Here is an 18,305-nt window from a genome sequence, read left to right on the forward strand (position 1 = left end):
AGTGAGAGAAAGAGGGAAAACAACAGAGGGAAGGATTGGGGAGAGAGGGAAAACAACAGGGAAGGATTGGGGAGTGAGAGAAAGAGGGAAAACAACAGAGGGAAGGATTGGGGAGAGAGAGAAAGAGGGAAACCAACAGAGGGAAGGATTGAGGGGAGAGAGAGAAAGAGGGAAACCAACAGAGGAAGGATTGGGGAGAGAGAGAAAGAGGGAAACCAACAGAGGGAAGGATTGGGGAGAGAGAGAAAGAGGGAAACCAACAGAGGGAAGGATTGAGGGGAGAGAGAGAAAGAGGGAAACCAACAGAGGAAGGATTGGGGAGAGAGAGAAAGAGGGAAACCAACAGAGGGAAGGATTGGGGAGAGAGAGAAAGAGGGAAACCAACAGAGGGAAGGATTGGGGAGTGAGAGAAAGAGGGAAAACAACAGAGGAAAGGATTGGGGAGAGAGGGAAAACAACAGGGAAGGATTGGGGAGTGAGAGAAAGAGGGAAAACAACAGAGGGAAGGATTGGGGAGAGAGAGAAAGAGGGAAACCAACAGAGGGAAGGATTGAGGGGAGAGAGAGAAAGAGGGAAACCAACAGAGGAAGGATTGGGGAGAGAGAGAAAGAGGGAAAATAACAGAGGGAAGGATTGGGGAGAGAGAGAGAAAGAGGGAAACCAACAGAGGGAAGGATTGGGGGGAGAGAGAGAAAGAGGGAAACCAACAGAGGAAGGATTGGGGAGAGAGAGAAAGAGGGAAACCAACAGAGGGAAGGATTGGGGAGTGAGAGAAAGAGGGAAAACAACAGAGGGAAGGATTGGGGAGAGAGAGAAAGAGGGAAGCCAACAGAGGGAAGGATTGGGGGGAGAGAGAGAAAGAGGGAAACCAACAGAGGGAAGGATTGGGGAGAGAGAGAAAGAGGGAAACCAACAGAGGAAGGATTGGGGTGAGAGAGGGAAAACAACAGAGGGAAGGATTGGGGAGAGAGAGAGAGGGAAAACAACAGAGGGAAGGATTGGGGAGAGAGAGAGAGAGGGAAAACAACAGAGGGAAGGATTGGGGAGAGAGGGAAAACAACAGAGGGAAGGATTGGAGAGAGAGAGGAAGAGGGAAAGCAACAGAGGGAAGGATTGGGGAGAGAGGGGAAAACAGATGGAAGGATTGGGGAGAGAGAGGGAAAAACAGATGGAAGGATGGGGAGAGAGAGGGAAAAACAGATGGAAGGATGGGGAGAGAGAGGGAAAACAGATGGAAGGATGGGGAGAGAGGGAAAAACAGATGGAAGGATGGGGAGAGAGAGAGGGAAGACGCTGGATGGAAGAATGCAGAAAGAAATAGGGGAGACACTGGAAGGATGGGGAGAGAAAGCAGAGCTGCTGGATGGAAAAGGGGAATAGAGAAAGACTGGAGAATAAGAGGAAGGGGCATGGGGAGAACAAGGGTGAGGAAAAGATGAAAAGCCACAGGTAGATGAAGGAAATTAAAGAATGGATAGTAAGAATGAATTCTGGACAGAGAGAGAGCCTGAAAAATATTGAAGAAAGCAAAGAAAAAGGAGACAAAAATGACAAATGGCACAGAAGAGTTAAGCGAAAACAAAGGAAAGCAGAATCACAGACTGGGACCAATATGGAAAGAAAAACAGTCACCAGACAACAAAGGTAGAAAAAAAATCATTTTATTTTCATTTTAGTGTTCGTAATATGTCCAATTTGAGAATTTACATTGGCTGTCTTATTTTGCACTGGGTATACTGGAGCTGTAAGAGCTTACAGAGATTATTTATAATGAAAAAAATCATGTTATTTTTTTCTCCTATAGTACTATAATATTTTCAATTATGTCTGTTTATATGCGCCATGGCTGGTATAGGGTGTGTGGTTAATGTGGGTGTGGCTATCATAGGGGTGGAGTCATATGTTGTGACCCTGCCCATAATGAGTACCGGCACCTTTTTTTCTACAAAAAAAGCACTGGCGAGCACGCAATCTTATGTAATGTCAAAAGGGAAGTTAGACCAGGTCCTACATTTTCCAGTTTTTATTGAGAAAAAAATCATTTTGTCCACTTTGGGCGGCTTCAGACAACTGTCTTGTAGCTATAATTTGTCCAGCAGCAGAAAAACTTCTTTCCAACGGCACAGACGTAGTTGGCGTACACAGTATGCAAGCTGGTTCAGTAGCAACAATTTCACATGCCTTTGCTGCCAGAAACTAAAAACATCACTACCAGTTTCCAATGGATCTTCGTGTTACTAGCAAGCAAGTTCTGCACTGCATCTGATGCAAATATCTTTGCCATAGTCTGCCTGTGATGGAAGTCTGGCTTTCTTAGCTGAAACATTGGTATCTTCCACTGTTTCCCAGAAACTACGTTTGTGTCGAGGCTTATCCACATCCTGTGTTCCCAAGTCTGAAACAGCCAACAATATATGAGTGATTGGCAATGGTACATCAGTAGTTTGCATTTTTACGATCTCTTGAGTTGCAACTGCAATGACATCTGATACTTTATCATAGGTTGACTTGAATCTCGGTTCCAGGAAGCTGCTTAATCTATATAACTTATTAAATAATATATCTTGAAATCTATGCAGTAAACTTTTCTTCAGCTCTTCTTTCAAGTGAGAGATAACTTTCAAGTTTGATGATTCTATATCTTCAGTAACAGAGCCTGTATCAATTTCATCATCAATATCAACTTCCTCGCCTGATTCCAGTATCATGTATTGATTAATTAATCAGGCGTTGAACCAGTGGATGAACAACAGATGCAGTAACATACTGTTCTCCAAATGCAGTTGTTGTGGCTTCTTCAAAAGCCTGCGAGACATCAATGAATTTGTGGGCCAGATCATAGTCACGTTCTGCAGGTGCATCTTTCTTTGTGATTTTATTGCTGCTGCTTAAAGCTAAACCAATGGGTTGCTGCAATTCAACTGCTCTTCGCAACAATGCAAGTACTTTTCCACCATGTTTTCACACCACCAATCAGTTTCTTCACTGGCATTCCCAGCATTTCTTGAGTAGCTTTCAAACTTTCACTGAGTGTAGTACTGTGATGGTAAGTGCTGACAATATTGTGGAATTTATTAATGACATCATAGCTTGCTGGATGAGACTGCAGCCCATTTTCCATACATAACTGCAGTGTGCATCCAAAAGCAGCAATGGTGAGTGGTACAGATCCTTTTTTTGAATAAGTTTCCCAACAGCTTTTTTTCATTGATGCTTTCTAATTTCCATTTCTTCACTGCACTTTCCATGGCATCTGCTATATTGTCACATATTGTCACCTGTATGTCCCTCTGGCATGTACTGCGTATCCAGCACACACATTGATTGTGTGAAAGACATCATCTATGCCATGTGCTGTAATTGTAATATAAGCCGCCATGGCTCTACTGGTCCAGAGGTCTGTGGTAATGCTTATGTATCTTAGCCTTTGAAGCTGACTCCAAACATAGGTGGACATCTCGTCATATTTAACTTTGATCATCCTAAAGTTTGACGTGATAGCACAGCATAACTTCTGTCGAGAGCCTGAGAATAGGCCAGAAATCCTTCCATAACAACACTAAATGTTTGCATATCTTTAACAATAAAATACATAAGGGCTATATCGAATTTTTTTTCTTATCTCCTGGTGGGAGTGTCTTGTTGAAAAACAATGAAAGCCAGGCTTGAGAAGATGCTGATAATGCTTTAGGTTTTGTGGCTACAGAAGTGTTAGACTTAACAGATTTCTTAGAAGTGTCTTTAGCTTGCAGATCAACAAATTTTGCTTTATGATGTCTTTCAACGTGCTGGCAAAGATTATGGGTGCCATCGCTATGTTTAACTTGGCATAGTGTGCATTTTATAGTTTCTCCGCTTAGTTCAGTTTTATCATCCAGCTGTTCAAATACTGACCATATAAGCGAACACTGGCCTACTTGGCAAGCTGAGCTTGATTTCTTCTCTTTCTCTGTCGAATCCATTGGCTGCTAAACTGGTACAGCAGTTTATTTTAGATAATTCCTGAAAACAAAAACATATCAAGTATCTAAAACAGGAATCTGATAGTGAGACCATTTCTTGTAACTCTTCATTATTGCACCTAGAGCTTCCAAGTTCCCCAGTTCCAGGAAGGAGATTTTAGGCCAGTCCTGGATTTCTGCCATCCTCATGATAGTGCATTAATGGACCTGCTGTGCAGTACTGATTTCAACAGGTAGAATAAGATACTACAAATCCCACACTATTTTGGAATTTAGGTTTAAAACCAGGACTGGCCAAAAAGCCAGAACACATTTTTACGCTAGAAATCACATATTTCGATGTGGCAGTTTAAGCTAAAATAAAAAGTAGTCACAAAAATTTTGGACTGAATTCATGATCAATGAGGCTTCATTATGAGTCGATTCAGGCATTTCCCCCATCACCCCTACCTTTGATAAACCTTAATGAAGAGTCAAAGGCCAGTTAGAAGTAGTGCATATATGATGCTATTTACTATTAAGACACTTAAAACTGTGGCCAGCCACAAGCAACCTGTGGCCAGTTGTACTAAATATAATATCGTTGCAGTATGGAATCATGGCAGATCCCAAGTTCTTTTCATATATTTAGTGCTATTCAGCAGCACCATTAATGACCTGTAATAGTGCATGGCAGAGCAGACTTCAGGTAATCCATGCAGAAGTACGGCAAAATTATGCCAATACAGAATGTATGCCATTAAGAACATGTTTTCTGCGCCTGGTTTCATCATTACCTTTACACGTAATGGACCAGAGTACAGTTGCATACTTTGAACTGTGTTAGATTGTGAGCCCCCTGGCTCTGGGAACTCTCTTCCAGCACTGGGGCAGTGTGATGATTTAATCCTAGAGGGCTACTCAAACGGCCAACCGCATCCTTTGTGGAGAAAAGGGTTGCCGTGTGAGAAGGTGGTGGCGGCAGCCCAGCCACTGAGCCCAATTGCAAGGCTTTTTACATTGGATGTTCAGCCAGTAATAGGAGAGATAACAGAGGTAGAAGCAGCCAAAAGCAGTATAAGTCAGCATTCAGGTCTGATCGGGGTGCTGCAGAGGAAGGTGGTGGCATGGAGGGGGAAGGCCACCGTGTCCTAATCCAAAGCCTGGGGGAGACTGTTGTCACGGGGGAAGATGGGAAGGTGGTGAACGGGGAGAGAGGCACTGTGGGGGAAGACCACGAGCAGGAAGTGATTTTTTTTACAATTTTTTAGGAAACGAATCAATTCGCCAAATCAACAAATCAATTTGAATCGTGAATCGGACAGCACTAATCTGGATTTTCAGAAAAGCATTTGACAAAGTACCTCATGAAAGGTTCCTGAGGAAATTAGAAGGTCATGGGATAGAAGGCAATGTCCTATTGTAGATTAAAAACTGGTTAAAAGAAAACAGAGTAGGGTTAAATGGGTAGATAATGGGGTTCCCCAGGGGTTGTTAAATCGCTAGAGGATTGTGAAAAATTGCAAAAGGACCTTACAAGACTAGTCATCCAAGTGGCAAATGATGCTCAACATGAGCAAGTGCAAAGTGATGCATGTGGGAAAGAGGAACCCAAATTATAGCTACATCATGCAAGGTTCCACATTAGGAGTCACTGTCCAGGAAATGGATCTAGGTGTCATTGTTGATGATATGTCAAAACCCTCTGCTCAGTGTGCAGCGGCAGCTAAGAAAGCACATAGAATATTAGGAATTATTAGGAAAGGAAAGGAAAATAAAAATGAGAATGTTATAATGCCTTCGTATTGCTTCATGATGTGAACACACCTCAAATACTGTGTGCAATTCTGGTCACCACTTCTCAAAAAAGATACAGTGGAATTAGAAAAGGTACAGAGAAGGGCGATTGAATTGATAAAGGGGATGAGATGACTTCCCTTTGAAGAAAGGCTAAAGCAGCTAGTGCTGCTCAGCTTAGAGAGGAGAAGGCTGAGGGGAGATATGAGAGAGGTCTGTAAAATACTGAGTGGAGTGGAGTGGAACGGGTAGACATGAATCACTTGTTTACTTTTTCCAAAAATGCTAGCTACTAAGTAGTAAATTTAAAACAAACCAGAGAAAATATTTCTTCACTCAACGTGTAATTTAACTCTGGAATTTGTTGCCAGAGCATGTGGTAAAAGCAGTTAGCTTAGCAGGGTTTTAAAAAGGTTTGGATCATTTTCTAAAAGAAAAGTTCATATGCCATTATTAATATGGACTTGGGAAAATCCACTGCTTATTTCTAGGATAACCAGCATAAAATCTGTTTTACTGTTTTGGGATCTTTCCAGGTACTTGTGATCTGGATTGGCCACTATTAGAAATAGGATACTGGGCTTAATGGACTTTTGGTCTGTCCCAGTATGGCAATGCTTATGTTCTTATGTAAACCAAGTGTGTGTGTGTTGGGAGGGGGGGACAGTCTCCTTTTGATGGTGGCAGGAACTCCCCTTGAAAGATTTGGGCTTTTCTGTCCAATGCAGAGAATACAGTGCTCAGCCATACAATCAGCTGAATGTCAGTGTGTTGTTGGACAGAGGGCCACCCAGGCAGAGCACATGTCTTATGGCACAACCTGTGGCCATTCAAAGGTCATACCTGCCTCAAGACCCTGAGATAAACTCAACAACAGTTACTTCTTTCTCAGCAGCCAGTCACCAACTGTGCCCCCCTCCCAACAACAGCCAGGCAGTCACCAACTGTGCCTACCAACCACCATCCAGCCTCTCTCACCTCTAGCCAGTCTTCTCCCTTTCCTTAGCAAGTCAGCTAGTCTTGTGTCCATATCCCAGCAAAACAGTAGCAAAAAGAGGCAGTCCATCATTCGCTAAAAAAGAATGTACAACTTGGTCAGGAGACACTAGGAAGTCCCAACAAAACAAAGGTGGTTTATTAGTGGTACAAAGCATGATGCGGCCAAGTTTCGGCAGCTATCTCAATCCGAGGTAAATGCCGTTTTCCCCAGGTTGTGTTTGCTGTTTATCATCAAAAAAGATTTCCATTAGCATCTCAGTTAATATTTATGCATTCTATCGCTCCAAGGACACTGCATGTTTTACCCCAATATAGACGGTTGCTGAAATGTGACTGTGTCAAGCTTTGTACCACTAATGAACTATCTTTACCATACTGGTTTGTTTTTGTCTTCTGTTGGGCTTTCCTGGTGTCTCCTGAGCAGGTTGTCCATTTTTAATCCCATATTCCAGCCGGTCAGCCTGCACATCCACCATACCCAAGCCAGCCAGATGCCAGGCACCCTATTGTCATCAGCCTGTTCTCTGTCCCATTTGACAAACTAGTCTCCCCCAACTGCCCAGTCTGTAGCCATCCCCACTGCACACCCCAGCCTGCCAGTCTTCAGGTACCCCGCCATCATCTCTTGCCCACCAGTCTCCAGCTATCACTCCCACCCCAAACCATCCAGTCTACAAGAGACATCCGTAGCCCAAATACAGACAGTCTCCTTCCAGCTCTCTCACAAACAGCGAACTGCCATCCCCAACCAGTCAGCATTTCCTCTCCTCTGTTCTCTTTCCTGCTTTATTCCAAATCAGTGTCCCTGAAGAAAGAAGTAGAGAGTGTGACACAAGCTGTCACAATTCCTTAATTGCACCAAACAGAGACAGGGTCAAAAATATAATATCTGTTTCTCGTTGTCTGCTGCCACAAACGGTAAAATACTCTCAGAGCTGCTTTGTGCATTGCCCGCTGAAGACCGTGCTCGTTAAAGCAGCTGGAACCAAAAATGCATGTTTCTGGCCCGGTAAGTTTTGCACATTGGGCCCTCAGTCAGTTTGAGCCCACAGTGATCAAATTCCTGTGCTAGTCTCATGAGACACTGAGACCATGGGATTAGCTTGGGAGTTCCAGTGCCACTTAGCTTAAACCCTCTCTGAATCATGCAATGGTGTTCCAGAGTGGTAGAGAACAACTAAAGAGATTTGGGACACTGGTAAACAAAAGCAGTCTTGGGCCCCATGTGCCAGTGCCTAGTGACACCTCTACCTGGTGCAGTCAGAGGTGAGTCACTCATGTTTTATGAATTTGAGAAATCAGTTGGCCCATCCAGTCTCCACTGTTTTTTGTTTTTATTCTGGGTCGGTTCTCCACCAGCCTTACTGTAGATGGGTGTATCAGGGACAGTGGAACACCTTTTTGTTTGGAAGAGCCGAACAAATCAATAGCGAACCTCACCCTAAAGCCCTGTAGTTGCTTATGTTGTATTGGGTGAGTATTGGTAGGGCCATGTCCCCTGTGGTTCACTGCATTCTACTGCCTAGGGAGTATATAAATTCCCATAATTCAGCAAACAATGGCTTCCGCCCCACCCACCCAACAAAGTGTTACCTCCAAGCAATCTAAACATCTAGAAAACTAATGAGGCTGTTGCACAAACTACCACTAACCTGATGACTTCAATCATGGCATTTTCTGGTGAGTTGTAGTCTTCTGCTTCTAACCTGTCCACTATTGCTATATTATCTAAAGACTGAATGTTGATATATATTTTTTTTAATTTTTGTTACATTTGTACCCGGTGCTTTCCCACTCATGGCAGGCTCAGTGCGGCTTACATATTGTATACAGGTACTTATTTGTACCTGGGGCAATGGAGGGTTAAGTGACTTGCCCAGAGTCACAAGGAGAGCTGCCTGTGCCTGAAGTGGGAATTGAACTCAGTTCCCCAGGACCAAAAAGTCCACCACCCTAACCACTAGGCCATTCCTCCACTATCTTGCCAGTCAGAGTCCAGCCACTACAGATTGAGATAACAATATTCAGTCTTTATTCCTTAGTAAATTCTTGGTTGCTTGATGAAAGCTGAGGACTTTTTCTGCTCTAAAGTTTGCAAGGATAAGTGTTAATGCAGAGATTCAAGGATCCCTGATGCAGCCATATGCCAAAACACAGCAACACAGAAACCTTCATGAGGCTGCTGGAACATGCTCTGAGTAAATGAACTGTGCTAATTTGTATCATATTGTTAATGTTTCCATTTAATAATTATATTTTATGTTGCAGGTGTTAAACCAAAATTCCCAAAATGGCATGTGACTGGTAGGAAAATCAGATTTCAACCTTCCTGTCTTCAATGTTTTATCTTTAATTTTAAGATGCTATTTTGCAGAAAAACTTTACTGTAGCTGATTATAGGGAAACCTTCCCAAACAAAGACAATTATTACAGCTGCATGCATAGACAGGGACTCTCCAAATCCAATTCTCAGGCCCAAATTGTGCCCATAACTTAACTGATTAAGAAGCCTCAGCACTGATACTTAATAACCAATTAGAGACACTAATTGGCTTTAATTAGAATTTACGCATGCAACTTCTAGGCGTATTTTATAACGCAGTGCATATAAACTCTAATGGGCACAGATGAAAAGGGGGCATGGCAATTGGCATGGAATGGGCAGGTTGTGGGCTTTTCAAAAAACTATGCATACCCAATCTGGGCCTAACTTAGGTGCAGGTATTTAGGCCTGGCTTTAGTTGGCCTATGTGTGCCTGAATTTTAGTCACAATAATGGCTCATGAGAGTATTCTATAAACTATACCTAACTTTAGGTGTAGTTTATAGAATCACTAGCCGTTGAGCCCCAAACGGGCTACTATTGGAATGGGGGTTTTCCAAGGCCCCCCCCCCCCCCCCCGAGGTCACCGCTGCCCCTCCCCCCACCCGAGGTCGCCGCTACCGGTACCCCCCCCCCCCCCCAGAGTTGCCGCCGCCACACCTCTACCCGGCCCGGGCCCTCTGTTCGCTATTAATTCAACTTACATCGCCGCAGCATGCAGATCAGCTGAGCTCCCGTCGGCCTGGCCTTCCTGCTCTGCCTGTGTCCCGCCCTCATATGACGTACCGTCGGCGAGGGCGGGACACAGGCAGGGAAGGAAGGCCGACCGGAGCTCAGCTGATCTGTGTGCTGCGGCGATGTAAGTTGAATTAATTGCGATCAGAGGGCCCGGGCCGGGTGGAGGGGTGGCGGCGGCGACCTCGGGGGGGGGGGGGAGCGCAGTTTCCCTCTCTGTCCCGCCCTCATCATCACGTATTGATGCGGGGGCGGGACAGAGAGGGAAGTCTCTACTGCGCATTTGCGAGTGAGTTCGGTCACTCGCCGTTTATATGTTTGATGCTAACCACGTGGTTTTAAGGCACCATATATAGAATTTCCCCCCAAGGAAATAAAAAACCTGCAGTGGCCAACATTTAAAAAAAAAACTTTGGCTGCTGCAGGCTGAATAATTCTGTCTGGGGTGCATTGATGTTTGGGAGCAGGTCAGTGAGTGGGAATAATTTTATGAAGCGTTATCTGTATTTAAAGCCAATTTTACTCATGGAATGGGTTTGTCATAAAATGATGCAGCATTGTATGTGTGTAGAATTATGATCACAAAAAGATCACATGTGCATTTACACAAACTACACAGAGGTGTTCCCAGTGGTATAGTTGGTAGAGCTGCAGTGTTCATATTTGATAAATCACAGGGGGACACATGTAGAGTACACACTTCGTTGGAGCAGGTTGAGATTTATTTGTTGGCATTTGTCTGATTCTAGGAGCCTAGTTTTTTTTTTAAAGACACATACGCAAAAAAACTGGGCAATACAATAATAATGGGTGCTTTCAATTACCCCAGTATTGACTGGGTACATAAGTACATAAGTATTGCCATACTGGGAAAGACCAAAGGTCCATCAAGCCCAGCATCCTTTTTCCAACAGTGGCCAATCCAGGTCACAAATACCTGGCAAGATCCCAAAAAAAGTACAACACATTTTATACTGCTTATCCCAGAAATCACCCATTATTATTGTGTTGCCCAGTTTTTTTGCGTTCCTAATTTCCTTTAACATTTTTGCATCCATCTGTTCCTCCTGGCCAGGCAGACAGTAGTACACTCCTATCACTATCCTTTTCCCCTTTACACATGGAATTTCAATCCCAGTGATTCCAAAAAGTGTTTTGTTTCCTGCAGAATTTTCAATCTATTTGATTCAAGGCTCTCCTTAATATACAATGCAAGGGTCCAAAAAAAGTGACCCAAAATCGTGGTAAAAACGCCTTTTTTTCCGATTATCAGCTAAAGACGCCCATCTCTCCTCAGCTGATAACCACGCCCCAGTTCCGCCTCCACCACGCCTCCAACACGCCCCCGTCAACTTTACCCGTTTCCGCGACGGAGTGCAGTTGGAAACGCCCAAAATCGGCTTTCGATTATACCGATTTGGGCGCCTTTGCGAGAAAAACGCCCATCTCCCGATTTGGGTCGAAATATAGGCGTTTTTCTCTTTCGATTATAAGCTGGATAGTATATTGTATGATTTATTTAGTGTTTCCTTCTTAGATGGTAATGAAATATATTTAAAACTCTGTAAGAGCACTCCTTGCTTGTTACCCTAATTACAATAACTGACTATAAATGAAGAGTTGTCCTAGGGGTGGGGCGGGAAGACTAAACTAGATCCTGCAGTGCCTACTAGATTCTATCTGTTAATGCTGTGGTACAAAGTTTTTAAAACTAAGTGGAAAAGACTATGGAGATTAGTTGATAAAATTTGCTTTTTATATTTTTATTTTGCCTATCACTAACCTGCATTTCCTCCTTTAAACCCAATTCTTTAAGTTCCCAAAGCACAAAGCAAAATAGTGTTCACTTACCAGAGAAATGTGCTCTTCTCTCGGAACTTCTCAGGTATCTTTTTGAACTTTTCTAGATATCCCCAGGTATTTCTTCCAAGGAACTGAGTATTTTCTGTACGAAAGTGCTGCTGAGTGGGCTGCATTTGAGTTTGTCTGTGGTTGGATGAGAGGTAATCTTATGACCATACATTCTTCCACCGAGCAGGAGTTCATTCATGACAGAATCAAGAAGGTAAGGAAAATGATCCTTATAAAGGCATCACAGTTAACAGCTCCCAATAAAATACCTTGCAGTGCAAAATGAAAATTAACTTTTGAAATCAGCTGTACTGAATAGCATATTTTACTATTCAGGCGAAAACCAATAATGAAAAATATTATTCAACCAAATATGAGTAATGGGCATTAAAAACTTTAACATAAGAAATAATAAAAGAAGCCATGTAAAATCAGAGATCAGGGGTTTATTTATTTATTTATTGTATTTGTACCCCACATTTTCCCACCTTTTTGCAGGCTCAATGTGGCTTACAGAGTATGGAAATGAGAACGTCATTACATGATTTAAGAAAACAGTCGATCATAAGCTGAGGTGAAAGAGGAATTTAGGTAGAAGGTGTTAGGTAAGGTCGTGTGAGAGGTGTTTTGGTGTACTTGGGTGGTTTAAGGAATGATTTGTTTCATTGAGGGTGACTATTGTAGGCTCTGTTGAAGAGATGTGTTTTCAAAGCTTTGCAAAAGCTGGTTAGATTGGTCATGGTTTTTAGGGCCGTGGGTAGTGCGTTCCAAAACTGTGTACTTTTGTACGCAAAGGTAGTAGCATAAGCCTGTTTCAGTAGGATTTAGCCCAGTAGAGCCCCGGGTTATTCGTATTTGAATTTAAATCACTATTCAGCTGAATATGAACAATTTATTCGGGGTCGAATTGAATACAAATATTTGGTACAGCCCTACTTTGGAAACAGCTTAATGTAAATATACAGGTAGTTGTGTGAATGCCAGCTCATACCCTTTCTCCACACTTTGAGGCCCTTTTACTAAGCTGCGTAAGCGCCTACGTGCACCCAACACGCGCCAATTCTGAGTTACCGCCCGGCTACCACGTGGCCCGGGCAGTAATTTCATTTTTGACGCGTGTCCCATACGCACGTCAGAAAATATTTTTATTTTCTGGAGCGCGGGTGGTAATTGGCATTTGGATGCACATTGACCATTACCACCCAGTTAACGTGTGAGACCTTACCGCTAAGTCAATGTCTGGTGGTAAGGTCTTCGACACAAAATGGACGTGCGCCAATTTTCATATATATGAAATGCAGTCTGTCATAGACTGGTATCCCTTTGAACGGGTGACCCAGAGGGGATAGCTTTTGGGGTGTTTCCTAGAGAGTGAATTATCAACAGTTAGAACATACCTTGTGGTTCATTTGAATGTTTTGTCTAGTATAATAAGCACTGAAAGGTCAGGTTGACTTTCGATGATTTGTAGGGTTTGGAGGTTTTCTAGGGGTGTATTATTCTTTAGGATTGCAGGGAGAATGTACCTCCAAGTCTTGGTAAAAGAATGGGTTTGGGGCTGAGGTGGATTATTTTAATTTGATTGTTATTGAAACATGTTTCTTCAGGCATTTTATGTTTTTTATATTTCCTCTTAATAGCAGAAAAAAATGTACCAATAAACACAGAAAATTTATCTTTTTCCTATTCTAATTCAGCACCCTTCCTGTTCTGTTTTTTTTTTTTTTCATCAGGATCTTTCTGTATAAATCTACATCAAATCCATTTCTACTATTTATGTACTTACTTGCCCTTAAGTTTATTGAATTAGGTCCAGTCTTAGGAAGTGTATTAATCTTTATATTGTAACCATGAGACAGGTCCCCAACTGGTTCAGATCCCTGATGAATATTACAAGAGGAGTGTGAACCAGATCCCTCTTAACCAATAAGGAATTATGAAAATCACAGTTCCATGGTCCTTTATGAGTTTATGCAGAGTTCTGTTTTGCTAATTTTAAAATGAAGCAGATGCTAAAGCATGTGTGATTGGATACTGTAGGTTTTAGCGTCTGTTATCTACACAGGGCTTGACTGATCAAGGGTCTGTTCCCATCCTATGCCTACGTAAATACGGGTGATGAATCAAGTCTAGGATGTCACAGATATTAATGTGGAACTCCCACTTCAGTCACGTAACTCCACAATTATTTTCACTCCATCTGTTATCAGTTGTGGTAAAAATCTCGACCGTACCACCTACAAACCTTTGCTTGTTGCCAAAAAGATGCCTGTTTCCCTCTGAATCATAAGATATTAATGTTGTGGTGCTTAGTTATTAACTGTGTTCATCCCCTCTCAATAGTACACTAGAGATTAGAGGCCTATGGTGGCATTACACTTTAATCATTAGCACACCAGTTCAACATTTCTAATCAGTTCACAAACATATTTTTTGTAAGTTCACAATGCAATTAAAATGTCTTCCCCATGCCTAGTTTGTGCTACTAATCCATCCAACATGGGGCCAGGTTTCAGCACTCCATGAAGGAAATGAAAAACTGCCACTGGTAATGAATGGCTATGTGTTTGTTCACACTGATTACTCAATCCATCCAGAGCAGGGGATGGGAGGGGGGACCAGAGCCCAAGGTGGAGGGGTACATTTTGGCCCCCCTCCCGCCGCCACTTCCGCTCCTCCCCCCCGTGGCTGCTACTACCTCCCTTCCACCGCCCTCCTGCCGCCGCTTCCACCCTGTCGCCACTCCCCCCCCCCCCCCCCCCCGCCACTGCAAATGTACCCTGGCTGGTGAGGGTCCCCAACCCCCGCCAGCTAAAGCATTTGTCCTGTGCTGGTCTCACATTGCCTGGCGCCCTGTTCTGTTTTCAGTCGCTGTGCACTCTCATTTTAATGAAACTGAGCATTCCAGAGTGGGGTAAATAACTAAGTAATACTAAGAGGATCTAAATAACATGCACCATATTCATTCCCTTCCAGCTGGAAGGAGATGAAGAGTCTGCACAGTTGTTATTCCTGTCTCCACTGCTAAGGATATGTCCCTGCTGCCAGCTGTAGAGAGAGAGAACTTGTAAGGTATCTCTCCTTATCCCTTCAGCTTATGTAGGCTTTTTTCTTTATATGCCACCTACTTGGGCAGATGAGCATAAAAGATCTCCCGTTTTAGTACCAGTAATCAGCTATTTGGGCTTGATCTCAGTATTTCTCTAAAATGCTCATTGTTAACATACAGCATTGTCTTTCACCTGCTGAAAACATATCCTTGTAGTCTCGGATATAATCACTTTCTGCTACTGATGTTTGCAAATGTTTTTCAGGTATCAAATGGTGAACTTAACTGGTGGCTTGGATTAATTGCCGAAAACTCTAATGATGAATTTCAGTAAGAAGTGTACCTGTTTATTCCAACACAATATGTCATTCCAAAATGTTTGTGTATGTCCAAGCTTTGTGTTTTATCCTAATTTTTTTTTTTTTTAATGAGGAAGATACAAAGTATACTTTGAGGCTCACTTTTGAAAGAGAAAAATATCCAAGTGTCATAAACCACCATCTGGACAGATTTCTTCTCAAAACGTCCAAATCGGTATTTTCAAAACCTGTTTTGCATTTGTCTATCTATGCATTTCGTCTGTAGTGCATACAAGTCACAATGGGGCATGTTGGGGGAGTTTCAAAGGTGGGATTAGGTCAGATTTGGACACTTGGACATTTTACAGCCATAATGGAGTAAAACCAAAATGTCTAGGATGAAAACTTAAACGTTTTGGTCTAGACCTGCTTTTCTAATGGATAAGACACAAAAAGGTGCCCTAAATGACCAGATGACCACTGGAGGGATTCAGGGATGACCCCCCCTTACTCCCCCAGTGGTCACTGACCTTTCCCACCCACCCCCCAAACATATGAATAAAAATAGTACTTGTCAGTCTCAGCCTCAGATGTTATAGCCAGGTCCATTAGAGCAGGATGCAGGTCCTTGGATTAATCTAGTGGTGGATGCAGTGCACTGTAGACAGGAAGAGCCAGGCCCATACCACCCCTACCTGTTACACTTGCGGTAGAAACTATGAGTCCTCCAAAACTCACCAGAAATCCACTGTACCCAAATATAGGTTCCCCCTTAACCCATAAGGGCTATTGTAGTGGTGTACAGTTGGGGTTAGTGGGTTTTGGAGGGCACAGTAGACAAGGGAGCAACAGTGAGATGGGTACCTAGGGTGCCCCATTGCTCTCCTGGGATATCTGGAGGACCAATCTGCTAAAAATGCTGGCCCCTCCTACATCCCGATGACTTGATTTTCTACATTTTACACTTGTGCTGGGTTTTGGTTTTTTAAATTGACCTGAAAAGATAAATGCAGGGAGCCCAAAACTTTGCTACAACGGTATTTTCAGAAACAAAACAAAAAAGATAAACGTTTTGCTTTTTTCTGAAAATGGTTACATTTTCTATTCAGATTTGGGACGTTTAGCACCAAATTTCCAAAGTACGACTTAGACATCATATCGAAAATGGCCCTCTATATGCCAGTTTCACACAGAACCAACTTCAATATGGCACTTGACTACTGACATTAACAATAAATTTATATTCTGCCATATACCCTACGGTTCAATGTGGACTACATAATTAAAGAAGCAGGATATTACCTGGAAATACAATCCTTAAAATAAAAGAATAAAATCGGTCTATTTATCACTATAATTCAGGACAAATTTTTTAAATAGGTAAGTTTTAATCTGCCTACGGAATTGAGTATAACTTGCCACTGATATCAACATAGTTTGAATTTCTTTCTCTAAACGAGCTGCCTGATATGAGAAGAGATTATCTAATAACCTAGTTCTCTTTATATTCTTTAAAGATGAAAATGTGAAAAGAGAGCAAGTTTTCTTAGCTCTAGTTTTTTGTCATGAACATTTTCCCATAGCTCAGGCTTGTCCAAATTCTGTCATTGAGGCACACAGACAGCCAGGTTTTCAGGCTGTCCCTAATTAATATGCATCAGAGGGCTGTCCTTTATGAATTTGCATGTGAAAATTTTACATAAATGGAGATAGTGGGCATGTTTGTGGCCTTTGAGAACTGAACTTGGGCAAACCTGCAACGGTCTTTAAAGTCTAAATATATTAGAAACCCTCCTTGCCAACATCAGTATCATTCCCTCACCCAAAAATTCTCCTGTTCCAATGATCACATTTCTTGTTTTCCATAGACAGTGGTCCTGAAGATAATTATCAACGTCTATACTTGGATCATGTTCAGCTAATGACCTAAAAAGCAAAACGCAGCCAACCCTGTGAAGATGAAGACTTACTATTCATGTATAAAATCAATTCCTCCAGGGACCTGCTTGCTGCTCTAATAGGTCTGGCCATAACATCTGACGCTGTCATAAAGGCTACTATGTACTGTTTCATTCACATCTATGGGAGGGTGAGGGGGGGAGGATCAGTGACCACTAAGAGAGTAAGGGATGGTCATTCCTTTATTCTTCCAGTGGTTATCTGGTCATTTATGGCAGCTTTTTATTTATTTATTTATTACATTTATATCCCACATTTCCCCACCTACTTGTAGGCTCAATGTGGCTTACATTTATTTATTTATTTATTGCATTTGTATCCCACATTTTCCCACCTCCTTGCAGGCTGAATGTGGCTTACAATACATCATGAATAGTGGAAGCATATAAGAAGATATACATTTAGCATTATAGAAGGATCTTGGGTAACATGATAATGATAAAACATAATAGTAGTTTAACAAGCAAACATGATAATGATAGAACATACTAGTAGTTTAACAAGCAAATATTGTAAGGCATTTTTGGATATTTGTATTGGAGTTCATATTTGTTGGTCTTTGTGGTATGCCTTGTTAAAGAGATGGGTCTTCAGTAATTTGCGGAAGTTGGTTAGTTCATAGAGCGTTTTTAAGTTGCGTGGCAGCGTGTTCCAGAATTATGTGCTTAAGTAGGAGAAGTTTGATGCTTGCGTTAGTTTGTATTTTAGACCTTTACAGTTGGGGAAGTGAAGATTAAGGAATGTACGGGATGATTTTTTGGCATTCCTGCGTGGTAGGTCTATCAGGTCTGACATGTAGGCAGGGGTGTCTCCGTGGATGATTTTGTGAACTAGGGTACATATTTTGAACGTGATGCGTTCTTTGAGTGGGAGCCAATGTAGCTTTTCTCGTAGGGGTTTAGCACTTTCATATTTTGATTTGCTGAATATGAGTCTAGCTGCAGTATTCTGAGCTGTCTGAAGTTTCTTGATTATTTGCTCTTTGCAGCTAGCGTAGAGTGCATTGCAGTAATCTAGATGACTGAGTACCATTGATTGTACCAGGTTGCGGAAGACGGTCCTTGGGAAGAAAGGTCTTACTCTTTTTAATTTCCACATTGAGTGGAACATCTTCTTGGTAGTGTTTTTCGCGTGATTCTCAAGTGTTAGGTGTCGGTCAATGGTGACTCCAAGAATTTTTAGGGTGTCCGAAATTGGAAGATTCAATTTTGGTGTGTTAATGGTGGTGAATTTGTTCGTGTTATGTTGCGAGGTGAGTATTAGGCATTGGGTTTTTTCTGCATTGAGTTTCAGTTGAAATGCGTCCGCCCATGTGTGCATGATATGTAGGCTTTGGTTGATGTCATTGGAAA

The 18,305-nt window shown here is 42.3% G+C and overlaps 1 protein-coding gene across 1 annotated transcript in view; it reads left to right on the plus strand.

Moving 5' to 3' along the window:
- PLA2R1 (phospholipase A2 receptor 1) overlaps positions 1–18,305 on the plus strand; it is a 220,083-nt gene that overhangs the window by 106,454 nt on the left and 95,324 nt on the right. Inside the window, 3 exon segments of the mRNA XM_030210858.1 lie at positions 9,006–9,041; positions 11,703–11,860; positions 14,961–15,025. Of these exon segments, the coding sequence (XP_030066718.1) occupies positions 9,006–9,041; positions 11,703–11,860; positions 14,961–15,025 (259 nt within the window).

The sequence above is a fragment of the Microcaecilia unicolor genome, chromosome 7 (assembly GCF_901765095.1).
Source record: "Microcaecilia unicolor chromosome 7, aMicUni1.1, whole genome shotgun sequence".
Taxonomy (NCBI): domain Eukaryota; kingdom Metazoa; phylum Chordata; class Amphibia; order Gymnophiona; family Siphonopidae; genus Microcaecilia; species Microcaecilia unicolor.